Source organism: Cynocephalus volans, chromosome 4 (assembly GCF_027409185.1).
Source record: "Cynocephalus volans isolate mCynVol1 chromosome 4, mCynVol1.pri, whole genome shotgun sequence".
NCBI classification, from domain to species: Eukaryota; Metazoa; Chordata; class Mammalia; order Dermoptera; family Cynocephalidae; genus Cynocephalus; species Cynocephalus volans.
The window spans coordinates 14,719,329-14,741,290 of NC_084463.1; the positions used below are offsets into that span (position 1 = coordinate 14,719,329).

The following is a 21,962-nucleotide window of genomic DNA, read 5'->3' on the forward strand; positions in this document are numbered from 1 at the left end:
AATTTGACTTCTGTCCAGTATCTGGGGCAGCTGAATCACTCCTTCATTCAAAAGCTCTTAGTTCCTTGATATCACTTCTAATTTTTCTTTCCACCCTTCTAACCATTCCATCAATCAGAATTTTACTTCTGTTCAGGTTTCCCTAGGATACATTAACTTACAGTTCTGTTCTCATCAAATGCCACTTTCCTACATATATCTTTTCTTCCGGTCATATTAAACTAACGTTTCAGGGGTGGCCGGTTACTCAGTTGGTTAGAGTGTGGTATTGATAACACCAAGGTCAAGGGTTCGGGTCCCCCTATAGGCCGGCTGCCAAATGGGAGGAGGGGAGGGAGGAAGGGAAGGAAAGAGGGTGAGAGGGAGGGAAGGAAGGAAAGAAATGTTTCAGTCCTCTGTAGTATATAGCTATTTTCTTATACATCAACTCAAAGTTTTCCTCCTCTAGTCTTCCCAGATCAGCACCATGTCTAACTGATACTGATGCCCCGTGTTCACATTGCAATCTCTTCAGATCCCAACTCTGCCACTCTCTAGCTATATGGCCACTTATTAATCCCATTCTCAATGGGGACAGTACCTAATACACAGGCTTTCTTTAAATTCCAGAATGCCTGGCATACTGGAGGCCCTCAATAAATGCGATTTTGTTCGTCATATTTGCATAGCTTCTGTGGCTGGTTAGGGAATGAGGGGAATTGGATTCCAATCCTGACACAGGATGCGGGGGAGACGGAATACAAAAGATAAAAGATCTGCTAAAGAAAGGCAATGGGGTGAATCCGGTGACAGCTCGTGTGGTGCCTGCTCGACCCATAACTCTGTTTGGCCTCGGACCATCTCTGAGTCTGTAAAACTATCGTGTTGGTCTAGGAGAATCTCAGGGACGCCTTCTAGACCTGACTTCCCATGTTCTGTCAGAAACGCTGCGAAAGCACCCTACGCGAAAAAGTGGAGGTCAGCGCCAAGAAAAACACAGGAGGCTCAGGGCGCAAGCGCATTTCCTCGCCTGGCGGGCCTTCCGGGCCTCCACGAGTAGCTGCCCCAAGAAATGCCTGTTCGACTGCGGAATCCCATTATTCTTCACTTGTCCTCTAATCTCATCTGTTTATATCCAGTTTCACCTCAGTGGCTCAACAAAATTAATTGACCGACCGTATTCCGCAAAGATCGTAGAGCACTTAAGTATCTTGGCCCGGCTCAGAAAGAGGCGGCCTGACCTTAGAAGAGGGACGGGGTCCTGCCACGGGTCCTTCCGGGAGGTGACATTCAGCCGGCCGTTCGGGACGACGGGCTTTCTAGCCTAGAACTATGGCCCAATTTGTCCGTAACCTCGCGGAGAAGGCCCCTGCGCTGGTGAACGGTGAGCGCGGTGTGAGACTACCGAGGCGGGTACACGGGCAGCGGAGAAGCCTGCGAGGGCCTGAGAGGAGGAAGCGAGCTGCAGTGACGGAGGGGCATGCGGGAGCCGGGGCCCGAAGGTGGAGGGAGCAGCTGGCAGATTTGCAGTTCTCCTCTAGTCTTCCCCTTGCCTGGTCTGCAGCTTGGATTCTCTGTACTTCTAGAAGTTCCTGAATTCTAACAGTGAAGACAAGTAGTGTGAAGGGAGGACGGAATTGCCTGGCAGCTGCCGCATTATACCCCCTTAGATCCTAAGAACAGGAATTTGGAAGGAATGGCTCCATTAGGAGAGTTAGAAAAGGAAGGAAACGTGTGGAAGTACCTAAATTCGGCTTCACCAGGTGGTCTGGTTCTCAGTGGGCTATTTGGAAGTCAACAGAGATGTTTAAGGATGGATGAGCTTTTGAACGTTGACTTTGCTTTCTGTCCTGGCCGGATTCTGAGATACGTGCGCTTTAATCCGAGAGAAATTTTAGGTGGAATTGGAGGAGGTGGATGAGTATCCCTGCCCCAGTAACCATAGAAAGGGGTTCTGTTAAACAGTAAACTTTATTATAGCTTAGCATTTGTGGAATTTGTTCAGTTTGAAGAACCTCACTGGTAGACCATTGTATTTCAGAACAACTCTGAATAGTTACAGCCTTGAATACTACTAGTCTATTCTGTCAGTAAATATTTCAGTTGTCTTTTGAATAGCAAGCTAGGCGTTTTATTCCTGAAGTGAGGTGAGTTAAATTGATGAAAGTTTCTTCACTAGATGAGCTATATTGTAAGTGGTTGGAGGTCAGATCTCCAAATAGCCTTTGTTCAGATTTAATTATGAAATGTGAGTAGAAAGCAGACTTTCAAAAAGTACATGTAATGTTTTTGAATCTATTTCACTGATTGGAATTTTCTTGTTCATTCTCTTCTCCCTTCCCTCCATTACCATCAAAGCAATGAGTTGTTGAAGCCTTTACAGTGCCAGATATTATAAATACTTGATTCTCCTACAAAACCCCAGTCTGCTAGTGAGACATTTCACACTTTTTCCCAAAGAATTTCTTAGGTTTGCAACTTTTACTTTACTAAGATCATCAAAGTTTCTGTTATAAAGCTCTACAGTTTTACATAAACAAAAAAAAGAAAAGCCTTAGAGGCTTCAATCTTCGGACTTTGTGGTTAATTTGAGGCACGAAGTTTAATATTTCAAGTGGATCTTTTCCCCTAGCATGGTTTTCACATCTTTTAGACGGTGAATGTTAGGGAATTGCAAACTAATTTTAGTGATAAAATCCAAAAAGAAAGTAAATATCAAAATAGTTTTTTGTATGAAACATATAAACCCTTTTCTCTATTATTGTGAATAATTGAAAGATAACTTGTTATTCTTCCAAAAGTACTCAGAAAGGAGGACTCAACTGGGACCAGAATTAAAATAAAATTTATATAAAGTGGAAATATATTTTGCTTTATAATATAGGTCAGAGTATTAAATGTGAATGTTAAATATTTAATGAAAACTACAGACTATATCTGTTCATTCCCCTGGAGGACAAAAAAGCTCATGGAAATAAGTAATTTTGTCATCAGTTTTTTCCAGAAATATTATAGAGTCTGATTTTTTTCTCCCCTTAACTGCACTCTAAGCTTTATTTAGGTTTCACCAGTTTTTTCATTAATCTCTTTCAGTTCCAGGGTCCAATCCAGAACACCACATTGCATTTAGTTATCATGTCTCCCCCGTCTCCTCTGCTCTGTGTCAGTTTCCCAGTCTTTCCTTATCTTTTAAGACCTTGGCAGTCTTGAGGTGTCTATCTAGGTATCCTATGGATTTTTTTTTTTTTTTTACAACACCTTTCTCACTGGTGGAGCTATGGAATTTGAAAAAGAATACCACAGAGATGAGGTGCCCTAATCACATATCTGTAGGTATGTGATACTCATGTATAACATCACTGGTGATACAAGCTTGAATTACTTGTTTAACGTAGTGTTTGATAGGTTCCTCCACTGTAAAGTTACTATTTTTCTCTTTCCATACTCTATTCTTTAGAAGGAGGTAACTAAGTCTAGCCCATTGGGGGGTGGGGGGGTGGGGGAGGTTACAATTGGGGATTCCATCTCCTGTAGGAGGGAGTATCTACATAAATTAAATAGAATTCTTCTGTGAGGAAGATTTGTCTCAACTTCATTTATTTGTTCAGTCATTTATTGTATGGACTCGTGCATTTATTTCATACTTCATATATCCAATACTATGTTATTTCTTGGCGAAATTGTTCCATTCTTGGCCATTGGAAGCTCTTTCAGGTTGGCACCTCTGTCCCTTTGACATGCCCTCTTACCTTCTGGTACTACACGAGGAGGCTTCAGACTCGTATTTTCCCTGCCCCAACTTTAGAATCAGCCATTTCTCCAAGGAGCCCTAGTTCCTTTTCTTGGACAATGGAATTTAGAAACTAACATCTAGATGATGGATGTGTTCCTTGCTACTAGAATATCATTGCTTCTAGGTCCTCTCAGTGGACAGGGATTTAGTTATATATCTACATACATATGTCTGTGTGTGTGTGCATGTGCGTGTGTGCATGTACCTGCACATACTAGTCCATGTATGTACATGCATATATGGGACTGTTTCTGTATCTGTCCATCTGTATATGTATTAAGCTAAACATGAGTTCATATGGATGTCTCCAACTCTAATCCAGCACCATAGGGTTTATTCTTACTTCTTTTCTTGCTTACCTGTAACTTCCGTCTCCTTCAGTAAAAAACCTGGCTCCCATCATGACATTCATTTAATTATGTTTTGTTCATCTCTTGTAAACACGTAAAGCAGTTTCAAACTTTTTAACCTGTACCCCTTGAGAAACAAATATACCAACTAAAATAGTATTTATGTACAGTGTACTGATTTTTTTTTAAGAGAATGAAATATCCGTGTGTTTAATATAATTTTAAAGACAGTTGGTTGACTGTTCCATAAGACTTTGTACTTTTTGATTGCCCCATCTTACAGGTGTTGGCAGTTGTATTTAGAACTATCTCTTAGAACTTTGTGTCTGCTTAAGATTTACCCTGGCCCCAAACACAGCGGATAAGAGAATAATTCTAAGAATAGTAAAATACCCAAATAACAGGCAGTTAATAATAGGAAAAGCACCAAGAGCCTTGGGTTATCCGTCTTTGAACAATAGACACTTTATGGATGTTCATGCATTCATGCTATTTTTATTATCTTTTTCTTGTTTGTTTTTTTGTTTTCCCCAGCTGCTGGCCAGTAATGGGATACAAACCCTTGACCTTGGCGTTAACGTGTAATTTTTTTTTATAATAAATGTCTTTCTCTTGCTGAAATCACTACCATAGTCTCACATCTACCGTGGTTTGTTTTAAGGATCTCTTTTCTTGAAATAGTAAATACCTTTACTAATAAATTCTAGTTTGGGCTGCTCTTAACAGTACATGTAGGTTTTACTTTTATTATTTGTGGTGTTTTTGAAAAAAACAGCTGTGCTTCAGTTAAAGAAAGATTTAATCCAGCACATATTGATGAGGATACCAAAAATGGGTACTAACTGGTCTCATTCCATCTGGATTTGTCACCTATACTGTGAAGTTTTAATCTCAGTATTTTTTTTTTAAATCTTATTCTTAAGGGTGCCATTCTACATAGCTCCTTCCCTCCTTTTGGTGCCTCTTCCCTCCAAAGTTTTCAGTCTATTTACCAAGAAAATACGAATAAATTGCTGCTGTTATCTTGTTGTTGTTTTTGTTTGTTTTTGGCAGCTGAACTGTACAGGGATCCAAACCCTGACCTTGGTGTTATAAGGCTGCACTCTAACCAACTGACTTAACCAGCCAGGCCAGCCAGTTTTCTTATTTTAAAATCCAGCTTCTAGTAACTTTACAATTAACTAGATCCGGCATTCATAAATCAAATAATAGTACTATCTGGCCACTAGTGAAGTCATGTGCTTATAGCTTCCTGCCTGATTGAATGTCCTTGTGACACAGGTGTTCTGCATCTTTAAAAGCTTCTTGTTACCAGGGAGCAGCTTTGACTTTTCACACCGGGTGCACATTTGGTACAAGCCGTGAATGAATGTAATGCATGAATAAATATTTGTGTCCAGCCCACACATCTGCTTCTTTTGGTCTCTAGTGAGTTCATCCTGGTTTTTTTGTTTTGTTTTGTTTTGTTTTCCAGCTGCTGTGACTTACTCGAAGCCTCGATTGGCCACATTTTGGTACTATGCCAAGGTTGAGCTGACTCCTCCAACCCCTGCTGAGATCCCTACAGCTATTCAGAGCCTGAAAAAAGTAGTAAATAGTGCTCAAACTGGTAGCTTTAAACAGCTCACAGTTAAGGTAACTATGGGCTAAATAAAAACGTATGTGCATAACAGAAAACTTCTCCCGTTGGGATTTTTCTGATTGTTTTGATTAATGTATGTATTTTCCAGTGAGGCTGATTCCAACATAATGAAAGATAATCTCTTTCTTGACTGCTGAGGAAGATATTTACTTTTCTGTTTTGTCATCTGGGTATTTTATGTCTTAGTTTCCTAGTAGTCTTATACTATAGCAAAAAAAAGTGAACATTTTTACTGGGAAACTTTTTTTATCCTTTCCTGTTTTGGCTAGTATACTAAAATATGATGGCTTACTTTGCTGATTCTGTACTTTTTTTTTTGTCTGTATCCCAGTTCAGCCAAAACATCTCTTGAGCTGTATCACAGTCAGGAAGCCAACACTTATATGGAGGATAAAAATACCAAAACCTGGCTTATTGAATTGTGTGAAGATAAAATCTACGGATTATAAGAATTGGTACTTGGTTTTTAAGTTCATTGTTTGATACAAGTACAAAAGGCCTAATTAAATAATTGCTGGCTTTAGCACCTGCATCCTGGGAAATAAGGTTATTTTTCAGAAGACTTCCATAATTTCTGATCTAATTTGAAGGGGAAAATTCACTTCCAAAAGTACTAAAAGGAAAAGGCCCATTTTTCTTATGGAAAGGTATTTTTTTTTCCAACTAGAGCTTCAAGATCCATATTTTTGCTTGCATGAAACAGTGCTTTCTAGAACCTTGTGTGTATTTTTTTGTCTTCAAGGCAATAAAATGTTAATTTGTGAAACCAAGTACTGAATACTTGGAAAGAGTTAAGCAAATAGTAAATGAATAAAAATTATATCTAAAGGAGTAGACAGAGCCCTTTTTCTTTTAACAGATTTTCTTTGGCCAGACAGAAATGTCTGTTCAGAGATTTCACCTTCCTATAGCCATCCTTTCATATGAAATGCCCTGTCTAAATGTGTTAGCTATTTGCAGGATGTGGGTTGTTTTAGGGCTCATAAAGTGTCTCATAAACTAATAATGAAAGGGTTAAGTCAGTTCAGGTCTAAAGAATGCTTTGAAAGAATTTATAAGCTCTGGACTACTTACCTTACAAAATTAAAAGTTCAAGGGTTCTTAGTAGTTGAACAAAGTTAACATCGGTAATTCTCAACTTTGACTAAATCTGCCAACTAGTTTGAATAGCATCCTTATATTCTCTGTCATGTAATCCTGGAAAAGAATAGTTTTAAATGTAAAAAAAAAAAAAAAATAGGTACCTTAAAATTTGTGCTTCTTTTTTCAGGAAGCTGTGCTGAATGGTTTGGTGGCCACTGAGGTGTGGATGTGGTTTTATATCGGAGAGATCATAGGCAAACGTGGCATCATTGGCTATAATGTTTGAAGACCAATCTTGAACACCTGATTATATTTGACTTTTTCTGAGTGTTCATGGACCATGTGTGATCAAACTGCTATCTGAATAAAATAAGATGTGTCAAAAATCAATGTTTTCTCTATCAGGTACTACATAAAATGTCAAACTTTCTCTTGATACTAATTTGAGTTGTCTTTTGCTTTGATATGTTAATAGAGCTCTAAAATTAATGTCTGTTTAGCTTGAAATTGGAAAGGATATATGTGAATATATCAACCTAGTACATGAATATATGAGGAAACATTTTAATTTTAAGGTTTGAAATACATGATATTTAAGATTCAGAAAAGTCAAGGGAAAGGTCTTGAGAAAACTAGAACTTGCTACAGTAGGAGAAATAGTAATACTGTGTCCTGAAGTGATGTAGATAAATCATATCATTAGTTATAAAGAATAAAATTTGGATTGCTTCTCTTTACTAGAATTATAGGCTCTTTTGACACAGCTATGTCTCTAAATGTTGGGGTCCCTCCTGTCAACTTGCATATAGCCTCCTCAACAGAAAATAGCAGGATGGTATTTTAAGTGTGTATCTTTGTAACGTCTTTAACAGTAGGACAGAGCCATGACCTACATTTTAAATCTAATTTTGATAGGTGTTATTAATCTGTCTGGTTTTATGGTTTTTAGAACCTGTCTTTGCAAAAATAAAATAACCTACAGATACTTAAACAGGGTCAGAACTAAGTGTCATCCATGGGTCTAAGTAGTATATTATGTCCTGAAATAAATAGAAATGATTAGTATCATTCTGCCTTCTTGAGCCATTTTATTGAGGATACAGGAGAGACTGATCATTCATTGGATTTTCCTGGGAATCGTACAGCCCTTAGTTGGCTCATTGGTGTGTTTCTAAATCCATTGTTACTCTCTTGCATCCACAGCAAAATGTGCAGTGCCAGCTGATGATAACCAAATATAGTTGCATATTTATTGTAAAAGCATTATAACTCACAGTATAGTATTAATCCTTTAATAGTGTTCAACCTTTATCCAGTCAATCCCAAATTTACCCTTTTAGACCACTGCTGCTTTAGCGTAATAAAGGGCCCAGCTTTTCTAAGTGATAGGCAAGAAAATCTCCATAGACACTGCTACTCTTCTGAAATGTGAAGTAATGCCTAACTTACTGATTCTGCAATAACCACAGGTGGTCAAAACTGAAACTACCTCTTCAAAAAGTATTCGGTAACTTAAAAATATGCATAGCAAAAGACTGCAAAGATATTGACTTCTACAGTATTGGTGATCTATATGAATTGCTCTGTTTCATACAGTTCATAAGAAAATTAACCAGAAAAAAACAGAGGTATGAGATCAACTAGCACTAATTAGAATCAACCTAGTTGATTCATAACATGTAATGTGACTTTTTTAACCACATGGTCACACCAGAAAGTCCCCAAAATAAACATTTACTACTCACTTCACTGCTACTTCCTCCTCCGTTGCCATACAGCACTCTTCTGATCTCCCCTGTGGCCAAAAGTGCATGTACGGAATTTTTGTAGGTTGAAATAGCAGTAGGCTCCTTGAAGTAGCCATTGACTTCAGGGTTGTTTATTTTTGCCTTTTCCAATCCCAAATGCCTTGTCTCCTAGAGAACTGTTCAGGCTATCTTTCACTGAATTTGTGTATACCAAGTGTTTGCCACTGTCAACTTTAGTGTAACTCAGCTGTTTATTGTGCACTTCCTAAATTCCAGACACTACATGGTAGAAACATGAACAAGTTTCACAGAGCTTGGTCTGATGAGACAGGCAATTAAGCATGCAATTATAACATGACAAGTGCTAAAATAGGGGAAGTGGATGGTTTGCTTGAAAGATGCTAATCCAGACTTGAGAAGGGGGTTCAAGGCAGGTTGTCAGAGGAGGTAGTATCTAAAGTAAACCATGAGAGTAAGCAGAATGGAGCAAGGTATATTGAGCAAATGGAACAGCCTGTGCAAAAGCTACTAAGTAGAGAAGGTCTGGCACATTAGAGGTCCTAAAAGACATTGTGTCTGAATCACCAGATAGAGGAGAGTGGTGAGAGGTAAAGCCAGAGATAATGGGGACCAGACCATGAAGTGCCTTTTATGTCATATTAAGGATTGGACTACATTAAAGACAGTGAATGGAAAGCCACTGAAAGATTTTTGACAAGACACTGATCTCTGCCCTCAGATAGTTTGCATAGTCTTAAATCAGCAGGCAATTTCAATTCCATGTAACAAAAGCTAGGATAGAAACATGCATGGGTGCATGTAAGAGTGCATACGGCCCTACACTTTTCTCCGTATATGAAAATACAGATACTCATTTAGTAGTGGGCATCATGAGGAGAGGGGCGATTACAGTTGTTAAAAGTCCAAGCCAGTTACACAAATATCAGTCACTGTTGTCCAAAGGTATGATTCCTAATCATAGGAAACCACTATCTATAAAAATAAGTTCAGTTTTAGTGTCAATAAACAACAAAGGCTTTTTGTTGAGGCTGTCATCATTTCAAAACTAATGTAAAACGGGCCACACTGCATATTTAATTGTTTTATACATCTCAGTATTGTTATCCTTGGATAAGTTTCTCTGTTTTTTTCCACTCATCTCTCAAATACCCAAGTATTTCTTCTGCCCTGATTTCTAAGGATATGTCAATATATTTTGTTTCTTTTTAAATATTTCATATTTGTAAGGCACTTTTACATTTTCAAAGCACTTGCACCAGCTATCTCAGTTAACCCTCTACTTTCATCTGAGGCACATGCATAAATGATACACCTATTTGACAAGTCAGGAATTGAGCAGCAGAAACTAAACAGCTTGGCTAGTATCCCATGAGTAATAAGTGGTGGCAGAACAAGTTGGGCCCAGGCAATGAGCACAGGTAGTAGTCTATGCTCTAACTACTCATGACAACTTTATAGAGCTTGCTGCTTTATATTTCCACAGTTCCATTTGTAGTACTTTCCTTATATTCTCAGTCTTGCTTTGCCCTACTACCAAGTTATTTAAGATTTATTGTCCCATCAGATGTCAGCCTCCCTAATCTTACATAAGGTGAGATTAGCTTTGTAGGACTTCTTACTATTTCCTAATTAGTATGGTTTTTACTTCTACCAAGGCATGAATTGGTTCAATTGTGCTCACTGTTGTGATGAATACTGTAACAGTCCCACCAGAGATAATTCCTTAGCAGGGAACTTACAGTAGACCTGCTTACCAAACCAAAGGCCTTGATATTAATAAAATACATAACGACATGCAGGGCCCTTGACAAATTGCCTTTAGCCACGCCTTAATCTCACTTGCTACCAACCATTGTTGCAGCCACACAATTTCTAACCAGTTCCCATAAATACCCAGTTTTAAATTTCATGTCATGAAATTATATACCAAAACAAAAAAATTTAAAAAGAAAGATTATATTCCCACTGCCCCTGATTGTTGCAGTTTTCTATCAATACCCTTTATTTCTTGACAATTTTATGTCCTGGCTCATTGTCACTCTAGAACACTACTGTTCTTAATTCTTGGCAATTGCAACATACGAATGGGTCAGTAGTTTCCAAAGTAAAGTCAACCACAGCAGCAGCAGCAGCACCAAAGAACTCAGAAATGAAAATTCTCAGGCTCTACCCCAGAAACTGGGGTGGGATCTTACAATCTAGGTTTTAATTGCCTCTCTATATAATTCTGATGCATGCTAACATTTGAGAGCCACTGACATAAATGACCCAATAACCTGGCCTCTTAGTTCCACTAAAAATTCCAATTATATCTTTCACCTTCATTGGGCACGAATTCCCATGTCATTACCCAAAACTTCAACCACTCTGTAGTTTCAATTTCATGCATCTCTCTTTCTGACCACCTATTATCTTTTCAGCCCACTCCCTAAAATATCCTAACTACATTAATTTGGAGTCACCATGACCATCAATAAATTGGTCTTACCATCTTCCTTACCCCGTTGATGTTAGTTTTCTTTCTTTACCTAGATTATTTATATTTCATTGTTAATCATGATCGTTCTCTTGAATACACCGTCAACTTCTTTACATCTCATTCACTTTGTTGTACTCATTTGCCAAAACCACATCCTTGGCTTAATCCAACTATCTAACTGCTCTGCACTTATATCCATGTAGCTGAATGTAGCTGGAGAAAACAACATAACTAATCTCACTTTATATTCATGATCAAAATCTTAAGACAGCACTTAATACTACCTGCCAATCATACTGGTTTTTTTTTTTTTTTTTTTGGCCATGATTATTTTCACCAATAAATTATCTTATTTCCTACTGACTAAGAAAATTTAAACATTGGAGAACTTCCACTTACTCCCACAATATCATCTACTTACCTACCACTGTTTGTATCCATACATATATCCACCTCGCCTGTCCTAGGTGGTTCATAGCCCAAGCTCTAAGCACATAGAAGTCATTTACTACAAATGTGATGAATAAAATTAATTTATTCATTAATGAATCTATATTTTTATCAGTGCTGTTTCCTCTGCCTTCACCTGACCCTTTCTACCTGGCACATCTCTGTTCCACTTTCAAAACCAATTAATTACCTCCTTTGAGAAGTCTTTTCTGATTTTCCCAACTGTTTCCCTTTGTCCTCCTGTTGATGTCTTTTATAGCACACATCATTGTACTCTAATGCTATATTTACATTTATTTCCCTTGCTAAAATGCAAGCCTCTAAAGGAAGGTACTGTATCTATTCACCTTTATAATCCTAGCCTATCACATTATCTGGCTTGTATACAGTAGGTTTTCAAACAATGAAACAGCAGACTCTACTTACTGTGTTTGGTACTGGATTGATAAACAGGGGAGTTTAGTGGCAGTTTGCCACAGAGAGAGATGCAGGCCTGTGGGACTCACTTCCTGAAGGCTTGCGGGCTGAGACTGCTACAAAGCTAATGCTAGCTGAGTCACTCCTGCATCTCAACCTTCAACTCTGAAACAGAGATTTGGATCCCCGATTAGCTGTCTCCCACTGAGTGTGGTTACTTAGGACTGCCTTTGCATAGGGGCTAGGAGGGAAGAACCGGGAGGTAGTTTATAAAGAAGATTATAGAAGACCTAGCCTGAAATCTGAAAATCCCAGAAATTCCTTAGGAACTGATCATCTAGGGCCAGCCCATGGCTCACTTGGGAGAGTGTGGTGCTGATAACACCAAGGGTTTGGATCTCTATATGGGGATGGCCAGTTCACTCACTTCGGAGAGCGTGGTGCTGACAACACCAAGGCAAGGGTTAAGATCCCCTGACCAGTCATCTTTTTAAAAAAAAAAAACTGATCATCTTAACACCCTCTCTTTCCCAAGCCTGAATTTCAGGATTCATATCTGTCGTACATCTATATATATATATATATATACACACACACACACACACACACACACACACACACACACACACACACACACACACACACACACACACATACAGGATTATAGCACCACATTTTTCCTCATAGGATTTTTTTAGACATGCAACTTATGGATGGATTTTTATAAGAATTATAGCTTGGACTGCTTGCAAGAAGTAAGAATGGTTATCTTCAGAGGCTACAAGTTTTAATGCATTCCACTGTTGTCAAATCCAAAAGCAAGTAAAACATTATTGTGTAGTTTTGAATTATAGACTATTTGTTAAAATAGCTATTGTTTCCCCTAAGGATAGCCTGCATTTTTGCCTTAATGTCATCTCACTCTGTGTCTCAAGAGGTTAGAGAACTTAATATAACAAGTGAATAAGTGTAGTTCTAAAACTTAGTGAATTATAAGTGATGGTGGAAAAGTGATTACCAATTTTAGTGCCTTTCAGATAAAGTAATAGAGAACCATGTAAGCCCAGGATTGGTGAAAAAAGTAAAAGTAACGATGACCAAGTAAACATTAAGTGAAGAGTGATACTTTGCTTATTATTGCTTTACCTTGAACCCTGTTGTTTTTTTTTGTTTGTTTGTTTTTTTGTCGTTTTTTTCGTGACCGGCACTCAGCCAGTGAGTGCACCGGTCATTCCTATATAGGATCCGAACCCGCGGGGGGAGCGTCACTGCGCTCCCAGCGCAGCACTCTACTGAGTGCGCCACGGGCTCGGCCCTACCTTGAACCCTGTTATGGTTTGATCTGCCTTAAATATGCTAGTAGAAGTATGCTTTAGTACCTGATAACCAAGTTATTACTACAACAGGAAAACTAATTTCCATTTCACCCTAGGCTCCAAATTTCACCCCCACTGCACTGAGGGTAAACACTGAAGCCAAATGGCCCTTGATCTGGGACCACTGAGTATGTTTGCTCTACCGTCACCATCTGACCCCCACCTCTCACCCCCCACATTCACCCATTCCAGAACTGAGTAGTAAACCTCTTGCAGAAAGGCCTAAGGACATAAATCAGCAACAGAGTCTTTTTCTTTCCCCCCTTAAAAGAATATCTGTAGTTACGTATTTTCCTTATTTGTCCATCTCAACTACAGCAAAGACCTCTTGCAGGTTAGCAGAAGTCACTCATCTAAGAAGATTTGAACAAAGGTTACTCTTCTCACTCTTCAGTGCAAAATGAAATGAAGCAGAACAATTTGTCTGAGATGAATGAGTCAGGGGTAGAGGACTGGGATGCAGGACTTGATTTCTGGTTTCCTAACTCTAGCCACATTCTCTCTACTCTGGGATTTTTAAGTTGGTTATTGCCCAGTGAGGAGCAGGAGTGGGGAAGGAGGATGTGTTGCTTTTCATGTTTTTATTCAGAAAGTTACATCTGAAGGGCAGGCTGATTAGCTCAGTTGATTAGAGCATAGTGTTGATAACACCAAGGTCTAGGGTTTGATCCCTGTACCTGCTAGCTACCAAAAAAGAAAAAAAGAAAAAAGAAACTTACACCTGAACTCTAACCCACATGTAAGATATTCCATTTCAACTTTAGCAGGAGTAAGAGATGATTCATAATATATCATTTGTGTCAGAGACTTGGATACCATGACTCTTCCTGTGTCTTAAGCAATATGATTGGCTATATGCTAATAGAGAGGTCTCTGAATAGAGACGAGAATAAGGCTAAAGAGCAGAGGGTAATACTTAAACATTTTAAAAGTTAAATTAGCCAGTGATCATTTAACTACCTAGTCTCTACCCCAATGCTTCAAAATAACTTCTCAGTTTCTAAACTTGATTTCAGAGATTCATATAACTTCACATATGAGAAACATTAAGAAATGTGGCTTTTAATTCAGTCTTACATTTTTTGTGTCAAGAGAGTATGTGAAATGCCTATTCAGCTCCTTTGCCCATTTTTTAATTGGGTTATTTGTTTTTTGCTATAAAGTTGTTTGAGTGCCTTGTCTATTCTAGATATTAATCCTTTGTTGGATGTATATTTTGCAAGTATTTCTCCCACTCTCTTGGTTGTCTTTTCCCTCTGTTGATTGTTTATTTTGCTGTGCAGAAGGTTTTTAGTTTGATATAATCCCATTTGTTTATTTTTCCTTTGGTTGCCTGTGCTTTTGGGGTCATATTCATGAAGTCCATACCCACTCCTACTTCCCGGAGTGTTTCCCCTATGTTTTCTGTAAGGAGTTTTATCATTTCAGGATGTACATTTATTTCTTTAATCCATTTTGAGTTGATTTTGGTATATGGTGAGAGGTATGGGTCTAGTTTCATTCTCCTACATATGAATATCCAGTTTTCCCAGCACCATTTGCTGAAGAGGCAGTCTCTTCCTCAGTGTGTAGGCTTGGTGCCTTTATCAAAGATCAGATGGCTGTAGGTGTGTGGGTTGATTTCTGGGTTCTCTATTCTATTCCATTGATCCATGTGTCTGTTTTTATGACAGTAACATCCTGTTTTGGTTATTATAGCTTTGTAGTATAGTTTAAAGTCAGGTAAAATGGCCAACAGATACATGAAAAGATGCTCAACATCACTCAGCATTTGGGAAATGCAAATCAAAACCACTTTGAGATAGCATCTCACTACAGTTAGGATGGCTCATATCCAAAAAATTGAGAATGATAAATGCTGGTGAGTTTGCAGAGAAAAAGGAACTCTCATACACTGTTGGTGGGACTGCAAAATGGTGGAACCTTTATGGAAAATGGTATGGAAGTTCCTCAAACAATTACAGATAGATCTACCATATGACCCAGCTATTCCACTGCTGGAAATATACCTACAAGAATGGAAATCATCATGCCAAAGGGATACCTGTACTCCCATGTTTGTTGCAGCACTATTTACAATAGCCAAGAGTTGGAACCAGCCCAGATGTCCCTCATCAGATGAGTGGATAAGGAAACTGTGGTATATCTACACAATGGAATACTACTCTGCTATGAAAAAGGATGAAATACTACCATTTGCAACAACATGGATGGACTTAGAGAAAATTACATTAAGGGAAACAAGTCAGGTACAGAAAGAGAAATACCACATGTTCTCACTTATTTGTGTGAGCTAAAAATAAATAAATAGATAAATATACAAATAAATAAATGGTGTGGGGGGGAAGAAGACACAACAATCACAACAATTCCTTGAACTTATTAAGACAGCTGAACAGATATGATGTAGTTGCGGGGAGGGGGGAAAGAGGAACAAGTAAAGGGTCATGAAAATCAACTACAATGCATATTGAGAAGTTAGAATAAAAAATATAATTAATTAATTTTTAAAAAAGAGAATAAGGTCTTTGCCTCGTGCAATGATGGCCATGTTCTCATGGTTTTGTCTCTGTTTTTTACTTTAGTTGTCTACAAAAAGATATACAGTGAGTATTTTTGTAAGTCTAAGAATAAACAACTAAACATAATGCATGCATTATAATGTATATTCAAAAACATTTCAAAACAGCCTCACCCAGTTGGTCTTGAAAAAGATAACCTTTGGGAAATCTTCCAGGCCACTCATGATTGCTGAAGAGAAAATAACCAAATGCTTATTTACAGTGCTTTTTCGAGTGGCATATTTCTCTCAGAATTTCTAGTCTTTCAATACTGACACCTTCACTTGTGGAAATTCACCTCAGAATTCAGGAGTTGGTACCTTCTAGTTCCTCTGAGAATATTCCTCAATCAACAAGTTGTCCACCTAGCTAAGGGACAGCTTCCTGGAATTAAGACTGCAGAACCTAGGTTATAATTAACTCAGACTTCCTCCTCCTCTTGTACCTTGGCCATGACCTTAATCCTCACCTAGATTTTCCATCCCATCTGCGGATAAAAATTTGTTCTAAATTAGATCAACTGAACTCTATTCTTGTTAGCCTAAGATAAGTTGGCATTGGTGGCTGAAAGGAATCCTAAACCAATTTTAGACCATATGGTTAGACTTACACATGACAAAAAAAAAAGCTAGACATCTCAGTGGGGGCATAATATTGCTCAGTTTTATCCTTTTTCTCACTGTAATAAAAAAATAAAAACATTACTGGGTAATGCCAAGTCTAGTGAATTTTTTCAAGGTAATTTGGAGACAAACAAAATGTTTCCAATTCTGGGAACAGCAGCATTGACAATACTCAGAAAGAATGAAAAGAAATGATAAAATGGGAGGGGCTTTGGAATTTAGTAGCTTTCAACTGCGCAGATTTAAAGTCAGATTTTAAGTGACTATCAGTAGGTCCATTGCTACTTATCTAAAGAACTCAAAGCCCTATCCTATATGATCTCCTTGGTTCTCACAACTTTGCAAGAGATATGGTTGGTGGATAGAAAGTAGAATCAAGAATTTTGCAGGTATGAAATCTGAGATTCAAAGAAGCAGTTATGTACTTTCACTGACCTGTAATGTCTTCCAAAAAAGAGTTATTCCTTACCTACTATATTAAAGAGAGGCTGGCTGGTTAGCTCAGTTGGTTAGAGTACAGCCTTGTAATACCAACTCAAGGGTTTGGATCCCATGCTGGCCAGCTGCCAAAAACAAACAAACAAAAGGCTAAATACGTTAAAGAGAAATAATAATAAAAATTATGGAGCATGAACTCCAATTTGTTCCCCTTCACCTCTGATTACATGCTATTCTTCTACATTTGCTGTTTTCTCTGTCTTTCTCTCTCTTTTTTTTTTTTTTTTTTTTTTGCATGGCTGGCCAGTGCACAGATGGAACCCTGGACTTTGGTGTTATCAGCACTACACTCTAACCAACTAAGCTAACCAGCCCGACTTGTATTTGCTCTTGGATTCTCTTCCTTTTCACTCTTCAGTCATCTCTCCCTATCCATTACTCGTTTTTATTTATTTGCCAACAAATATTTATTACATTCTTAAGTGCCCGTAATTCTGATATCTTAAAAGATAGGTTTCCTACCTTCAAGGGGTCACAGTCTAGTGGGAGAGGGGGCAAATCATACAAATCATACAGCTTCAATATAGTGTGTAAAGATCAACAATAGAAGTCTGCACATTATGCTACAGTTGAACACACAGGAGAGGTTAAAGAAGGCTGGGATGGAGGGAATGACACCTGAGCTAGGTCTAGAAGTTAGCCAAAAGAACAAGAGGGGAAAGAAGGGCATTTTAGACAGGGGGAGCATGCACTAAAGCACAATCATACAAGGGAATTCAAGGACCTAAATAAAATTAGTTCAACAAGGCAGAAACAGAAGGAATAGATGTGTCTTGGAGGCAAGGGGTGAGGGATTAGACCAAATAATAAGGGATCTTGAAGGTGATAAGGAATTATTAAAGTATTTTTAAAATGTAAGTAACATGGTCAAATTTGCATTTTAAGTTCAATCTTATATCACAGGATAAGACTGGGAACTACTGCAGTAATCCTGAAGAGAAATGGGCAATTGGGAATGTATGGTAGTGTAATTAGAAGAGGGAATACAGCAAGAGGCAAACTTCAGCATAAAGAAGAATTCAGTTTAAGGATATACAAGTGAAGTTGCCCGGCAAACTACTGGTTATGTGTGTCTGAAATTCCAAAGAGTGGTTAGTGCTGGAGATGTAAATTTGGAAGTCACAAGTACTTGTGAGTATAGGTGAGATTGCTTAGGAAGAGTGGGTAAGCTCCATGAGGGAAAAGCAGACTTTTTCGTAGGTTTTGTTTATTGCTATATACCCAGCACCAGAACTGTGCCTGGCACATAGTAAGCATTCAGTGTTTGAATGAATGAAATAGCAAAAAGAGAGGAGGCTAAGAACATGACTGTGAGAAACACCAACATTTAGGTATAGATGCAGGAAAAGAAGACAGTGAAGGGGTCTGAGATGGAAAGAAAGTTGGTTAGTGAGGTAGAGGGTAAGGAGGGGAGAGTGAGGTCATAGAATCCAAGTGAGGAGAGCTTCCAGAAGATGAACAATGCCTCAATTTGGCCAAGTACAATAAAAACTAAAAAGTGTCCATTAGTTTTGACAAAAAGGAAGTTATTGGTGTTTTTTGTGACAGTAGTTTCAATGGTAGTTAGATGATAGTGGATTGAAGAGTATATGGAAAATGGTAAAGAAGTGGATGCTATGAATATAGATGACTCCAGAAACTTGGCTGCATCTTCATTAAGCAATTTTTCTTTTCCTTTTTATTGATTCTTCCTCTCAAGCTATAGATAGGTTGAGTCTCCCTATCTTTAAATTTTAAAAAACCTTTCCTTCATTTCATTCTCAAGCTACTGACCTGTCTTTTATTATTTTTCTTCTCTATGAGGGTACATGTGTGAGTGAATTTTGAATTCTCTTTCTTTTATTGGTTTTCTTAATGTTTCCCTTTTATTTACCTTTGACCTAAGCACACTGGTAATGCATTACTGTATAATCAATACAGTAGTCCCTCCTTATACATCAGGGACACATTCCAAGACCCCGCGTGGATGCCTGAAACAACGAGTAGTACCGAACCTTATATACAAGTATACTGTGTTTTTTCCTATACATACATACCTATGATAAAGTTTAATTTATAAATTAGGCACAGCAAGAGATTAAGAACCATAACTAATAATTAAGTTATTATTAGTAAAGTATTATTATGTAAATAAGGGTTCCTTGAACACAAGCACTGAAATACCACTACAGTCAATCTGATAACCAAGACAGCTACTAAATGACTAATGGGCAGGTAGCATATGTGGCATGGATATGTTGGACAAAGGGATGATTCATATCCCAGGCAGAACAGAGCAGGACAGCGTGAGATTTCATCATGCTACTCAGAATGGCACGCAATTGAAAACTAATGAATTCTTTATTACTGGAACTTTCTGTTTAATATTTTTGGACCTTTGTTGACTGCTTGTAACTGAAACCGTGGAAAGTGAAACCGGATAAAGGAAGAGGGACAGACTACTGTGTATATCTCCAATTCACTTATTCATTTACTTATCCGTTCATCATTGCCTCTCTCTCTCATGCCTTAGATTTAATACATCAGCAAATCCTTACTCTATCCTCAAAATAAATCCTGAGTCTGACAATTTCTCATCACCTCCATGCTACCACCCAAAGCCAAGACACCATCATCTCTCACCTGGACCACTGCAATAACCTTCTGACTGTTCTCCCCCGCTCACCCTTCCTTTTTATTGTCTATTCTTAAACCATAAGCCAGAGTGAGCCTTTCAAATGTTATGTCATTTTGTCAGTTTTCTATTCGGAACCAGCCAATGGCTCCTCATCTCTTTTTAAGTCCTTGTATGATCTGAACCCTCCCCCCTATATCTCACACACCTCATTTTCTGCCACCATTCCCATCACTCACCTTACTCCAGCTGCACTGGCCTCTTTCTTCCCTCACAAACACACCCCACCTGGGGCCTTCTGCATTTGCTGGTTTAGGCTTGGAATGCTCTTCACTCAGACATCATTGGGTTTACTCTTTCATTTCCTTCAACACTTTGTTCAAATATCCCCTTAACACAAAGCCTGGCCATCCTTTATAAAACAATCGCACCTCAGCCTCTCCCAGCTCTCTGCTCTATTTACATAGCACTTGTTACCGACTGACTTATTCTACTTATTTATTTATTGTCTGTTTCCCTTCATTAGGCTGTGAGTACTTTGAAGTGCATCTACCGAGATCATCTCGCCTGGAGGAATAAAGATAAAGATAAAGATAACCAAGAAACTATTCCTGCTCTTGAGGAACCCACACTTTAGTGAGTCATACAACCTAACAAGTAATTAGAATGAAAATTCTCAAAGCAGTTGGATGCAAGAGTCTGAGGCTCTGGGGAATGGTGTGGTTGGGGGCGGCAGTTACGGCACTCTTTAGCCTGGGCAGTAGTTAAAACCATGAGCTCACCCTGAGAGAATGTGAGAAATGAGAAATACTCAGGAGACACCCGTGTTTGAGGGGTGAAGGACAGAGAAAGGAGGCTGGAAGGAATAATCAAAGAGGTGAAGAAGAACTGTACAAGTGAAGCCACCAATGGCAGAGCTGCTAGATTGCCTTTATAGAATACTGTACTGCCAGGGCTGGCCCGTGGCTCACTCGGGAGAGTGCGGTGCTGATAACACCAAGGCCATGGGTTCGGATCCCGTGTAGGGATGGCCGGTTGGCTCACTGGGTGAGCATGGTGCTGACAACACCAAGCCAAGGGTTAAGATCCCCTTAAAAAAAAAAAAAAAGAATACTGTACTGCCAATAATTACAGCGATGAACCTTTACTAACGATTTCCTACATATCAGTTACTATACTAATCATGCTACACACATTCACACATTAATCTTCACAACCACCCAAGGAATTAGGCACTAGTATGTCCTCACTGTTCAGATGAAGAAATTGATTCACTCACCCAAGTGCACACACCTACTAAGATATAAAGATTTGCAACCAAACAGTTTAAGCTTGTACTCTTAATCGCTATGTTGCTTGCTATTCGTAGGAACATAGCATGCAAACTCTCCATGCTTTTCAGTTTTTATTGAATACCTATTAAAGGTCATTTATTGCTCTAGGCTCTGGGTGTAGAGCAGTGAAGCAGACAAAGTCCCTTCCTTCATTGAGCGTATATCCTTGTGGGGGAGACTGACATTAAACAAGTAAATAAATCCATGGTAATAAATGCTGTGAAAAAAAATAAGTAGTGTAAGATGTAGTGAATGATAGGTGTTAGCCTCTGAGGAGATGACATTTGAGCAGAGATCTGAAGGAAGTGAGAGAGTGAGCCAAGAGGCTATCTGGAGGAAGAACATTCTAGGCAGAGGGAACAGAAAGTGCAAAAGCCTTAAGGTGTAAGTGTGCCTGGTGAGTTCCAGGAACTGCAAGAAGGTCAAAGCAGTAGAAATATAATAAACTAGGGACAAAGAGGCAGGAGATCAGGTCAGAAAGATATGGAGGGTTTCCAGGACATATTGTTAAATGAAAAAGATTAAAGGACCAAGCATAGTAGTTTATGTGGTATAATCACATTGATTAAAAAGATATATGTAGGGCCGAGCCCATGGCGCACTCAGGAGAGTACGGCGCTGGGAGCGCAGCGACGCTCCCGCCGCGGGTTCGGATCCTATATAGGACCGGCCGGTTCACTCACTGGCTGAGTGCTGGCCACGAAAAAGGGGGAAAAAAAAAAAAAAAAAGATATATGTAAGGCGGGCTGGCTGGTTAGCTCAGTTGGTTGGAGCACAGTGTTATAACACCAAGGTCAAGGGCTCAGATCCCCTTACCAGCCAGACACTTTGTGTGTGTGTGTGTGTGTGTGTGTGTGTGTGTGTGTGTGTATACACATACATATATGCATGTATATATGTAATACATACAAGCCATGCTTGTTTATATTCTGAAATATTAGACAACAAACGTAACAGTGATTACCTTTTGGGAGTAGACTATAGCTGGAGAAAA

General features: G+C 38.7%; 1 protein-coding gene across 2 annotated transcripts; it reads left to right on the top strand.

The window, feature by feature from the left end:
• Positions 1 to 1,229: 1,229 nt before the first annotated feature.
• On the top strand, positions 1,230 to 7,233 carry ATP5MG (ATP synthase membrane subunit g). Of its 2 annotated transcripts, XM_063093958.1 has the most exons (4): positions 1,265 to 1,363; positions 4,657 to 4,703; positions 5,597 to 5,757; positions 7,035 to 7,233. In XM_063093958.1, exons 2-4 carry the CDS (start codon positions 4,670 to 4,672, stop codon positions 7,131 to 7,133), a joined length of 294 nt encoding a protein of 97 aa, XP_062950028.1. In that variant the 5' UTR covers positions 1,265 to 1,363; positions 4,657 to 4,669; the 3' UTR covers positions 7,134 to 7,233. The 2 variants fall into 2 exon arrangements, with proteins under 2 accessions (XP_062950027.1, XP_062950028.1); XM_063093957.1 differs by lacking the exon at positions 4,657 to 4,703 and having other exon boundaries at positions 1,230 to 1,363.
• The last annotated feature ends 14,729 nt before the right edge of the window (positions 7,234 to 21,962 follow it).

What these genes read in the sequence shown, in the direction of transcription:
- ATP5MG (XM_063093957.1), top strand. Translation starts at nt 1,312, where the DNA reads ATGGCCCAATTTGTCCGTAACCTCGCGGAGAAGGCCCCTGCGCTGGTG. An exon ending in GGCCCCTGCGCTGGTGAACG is followed by an intron (nt 1,364 to 5,596) that starts GTGAGCGCGGTG and finishes TTTGTTTTCCAG; the next exon opens with CTGCTGTGACTTACTCGAAG. An exon ending in TTAAACAGCTCACAGTTAAG is followed by an intron (nt 5,758 to 7,034) that starts GTAACTATGGGC and finishes TTCTTTTTTCAG; the next exon opens with GAAGCTGTGCTGAATGGTTT.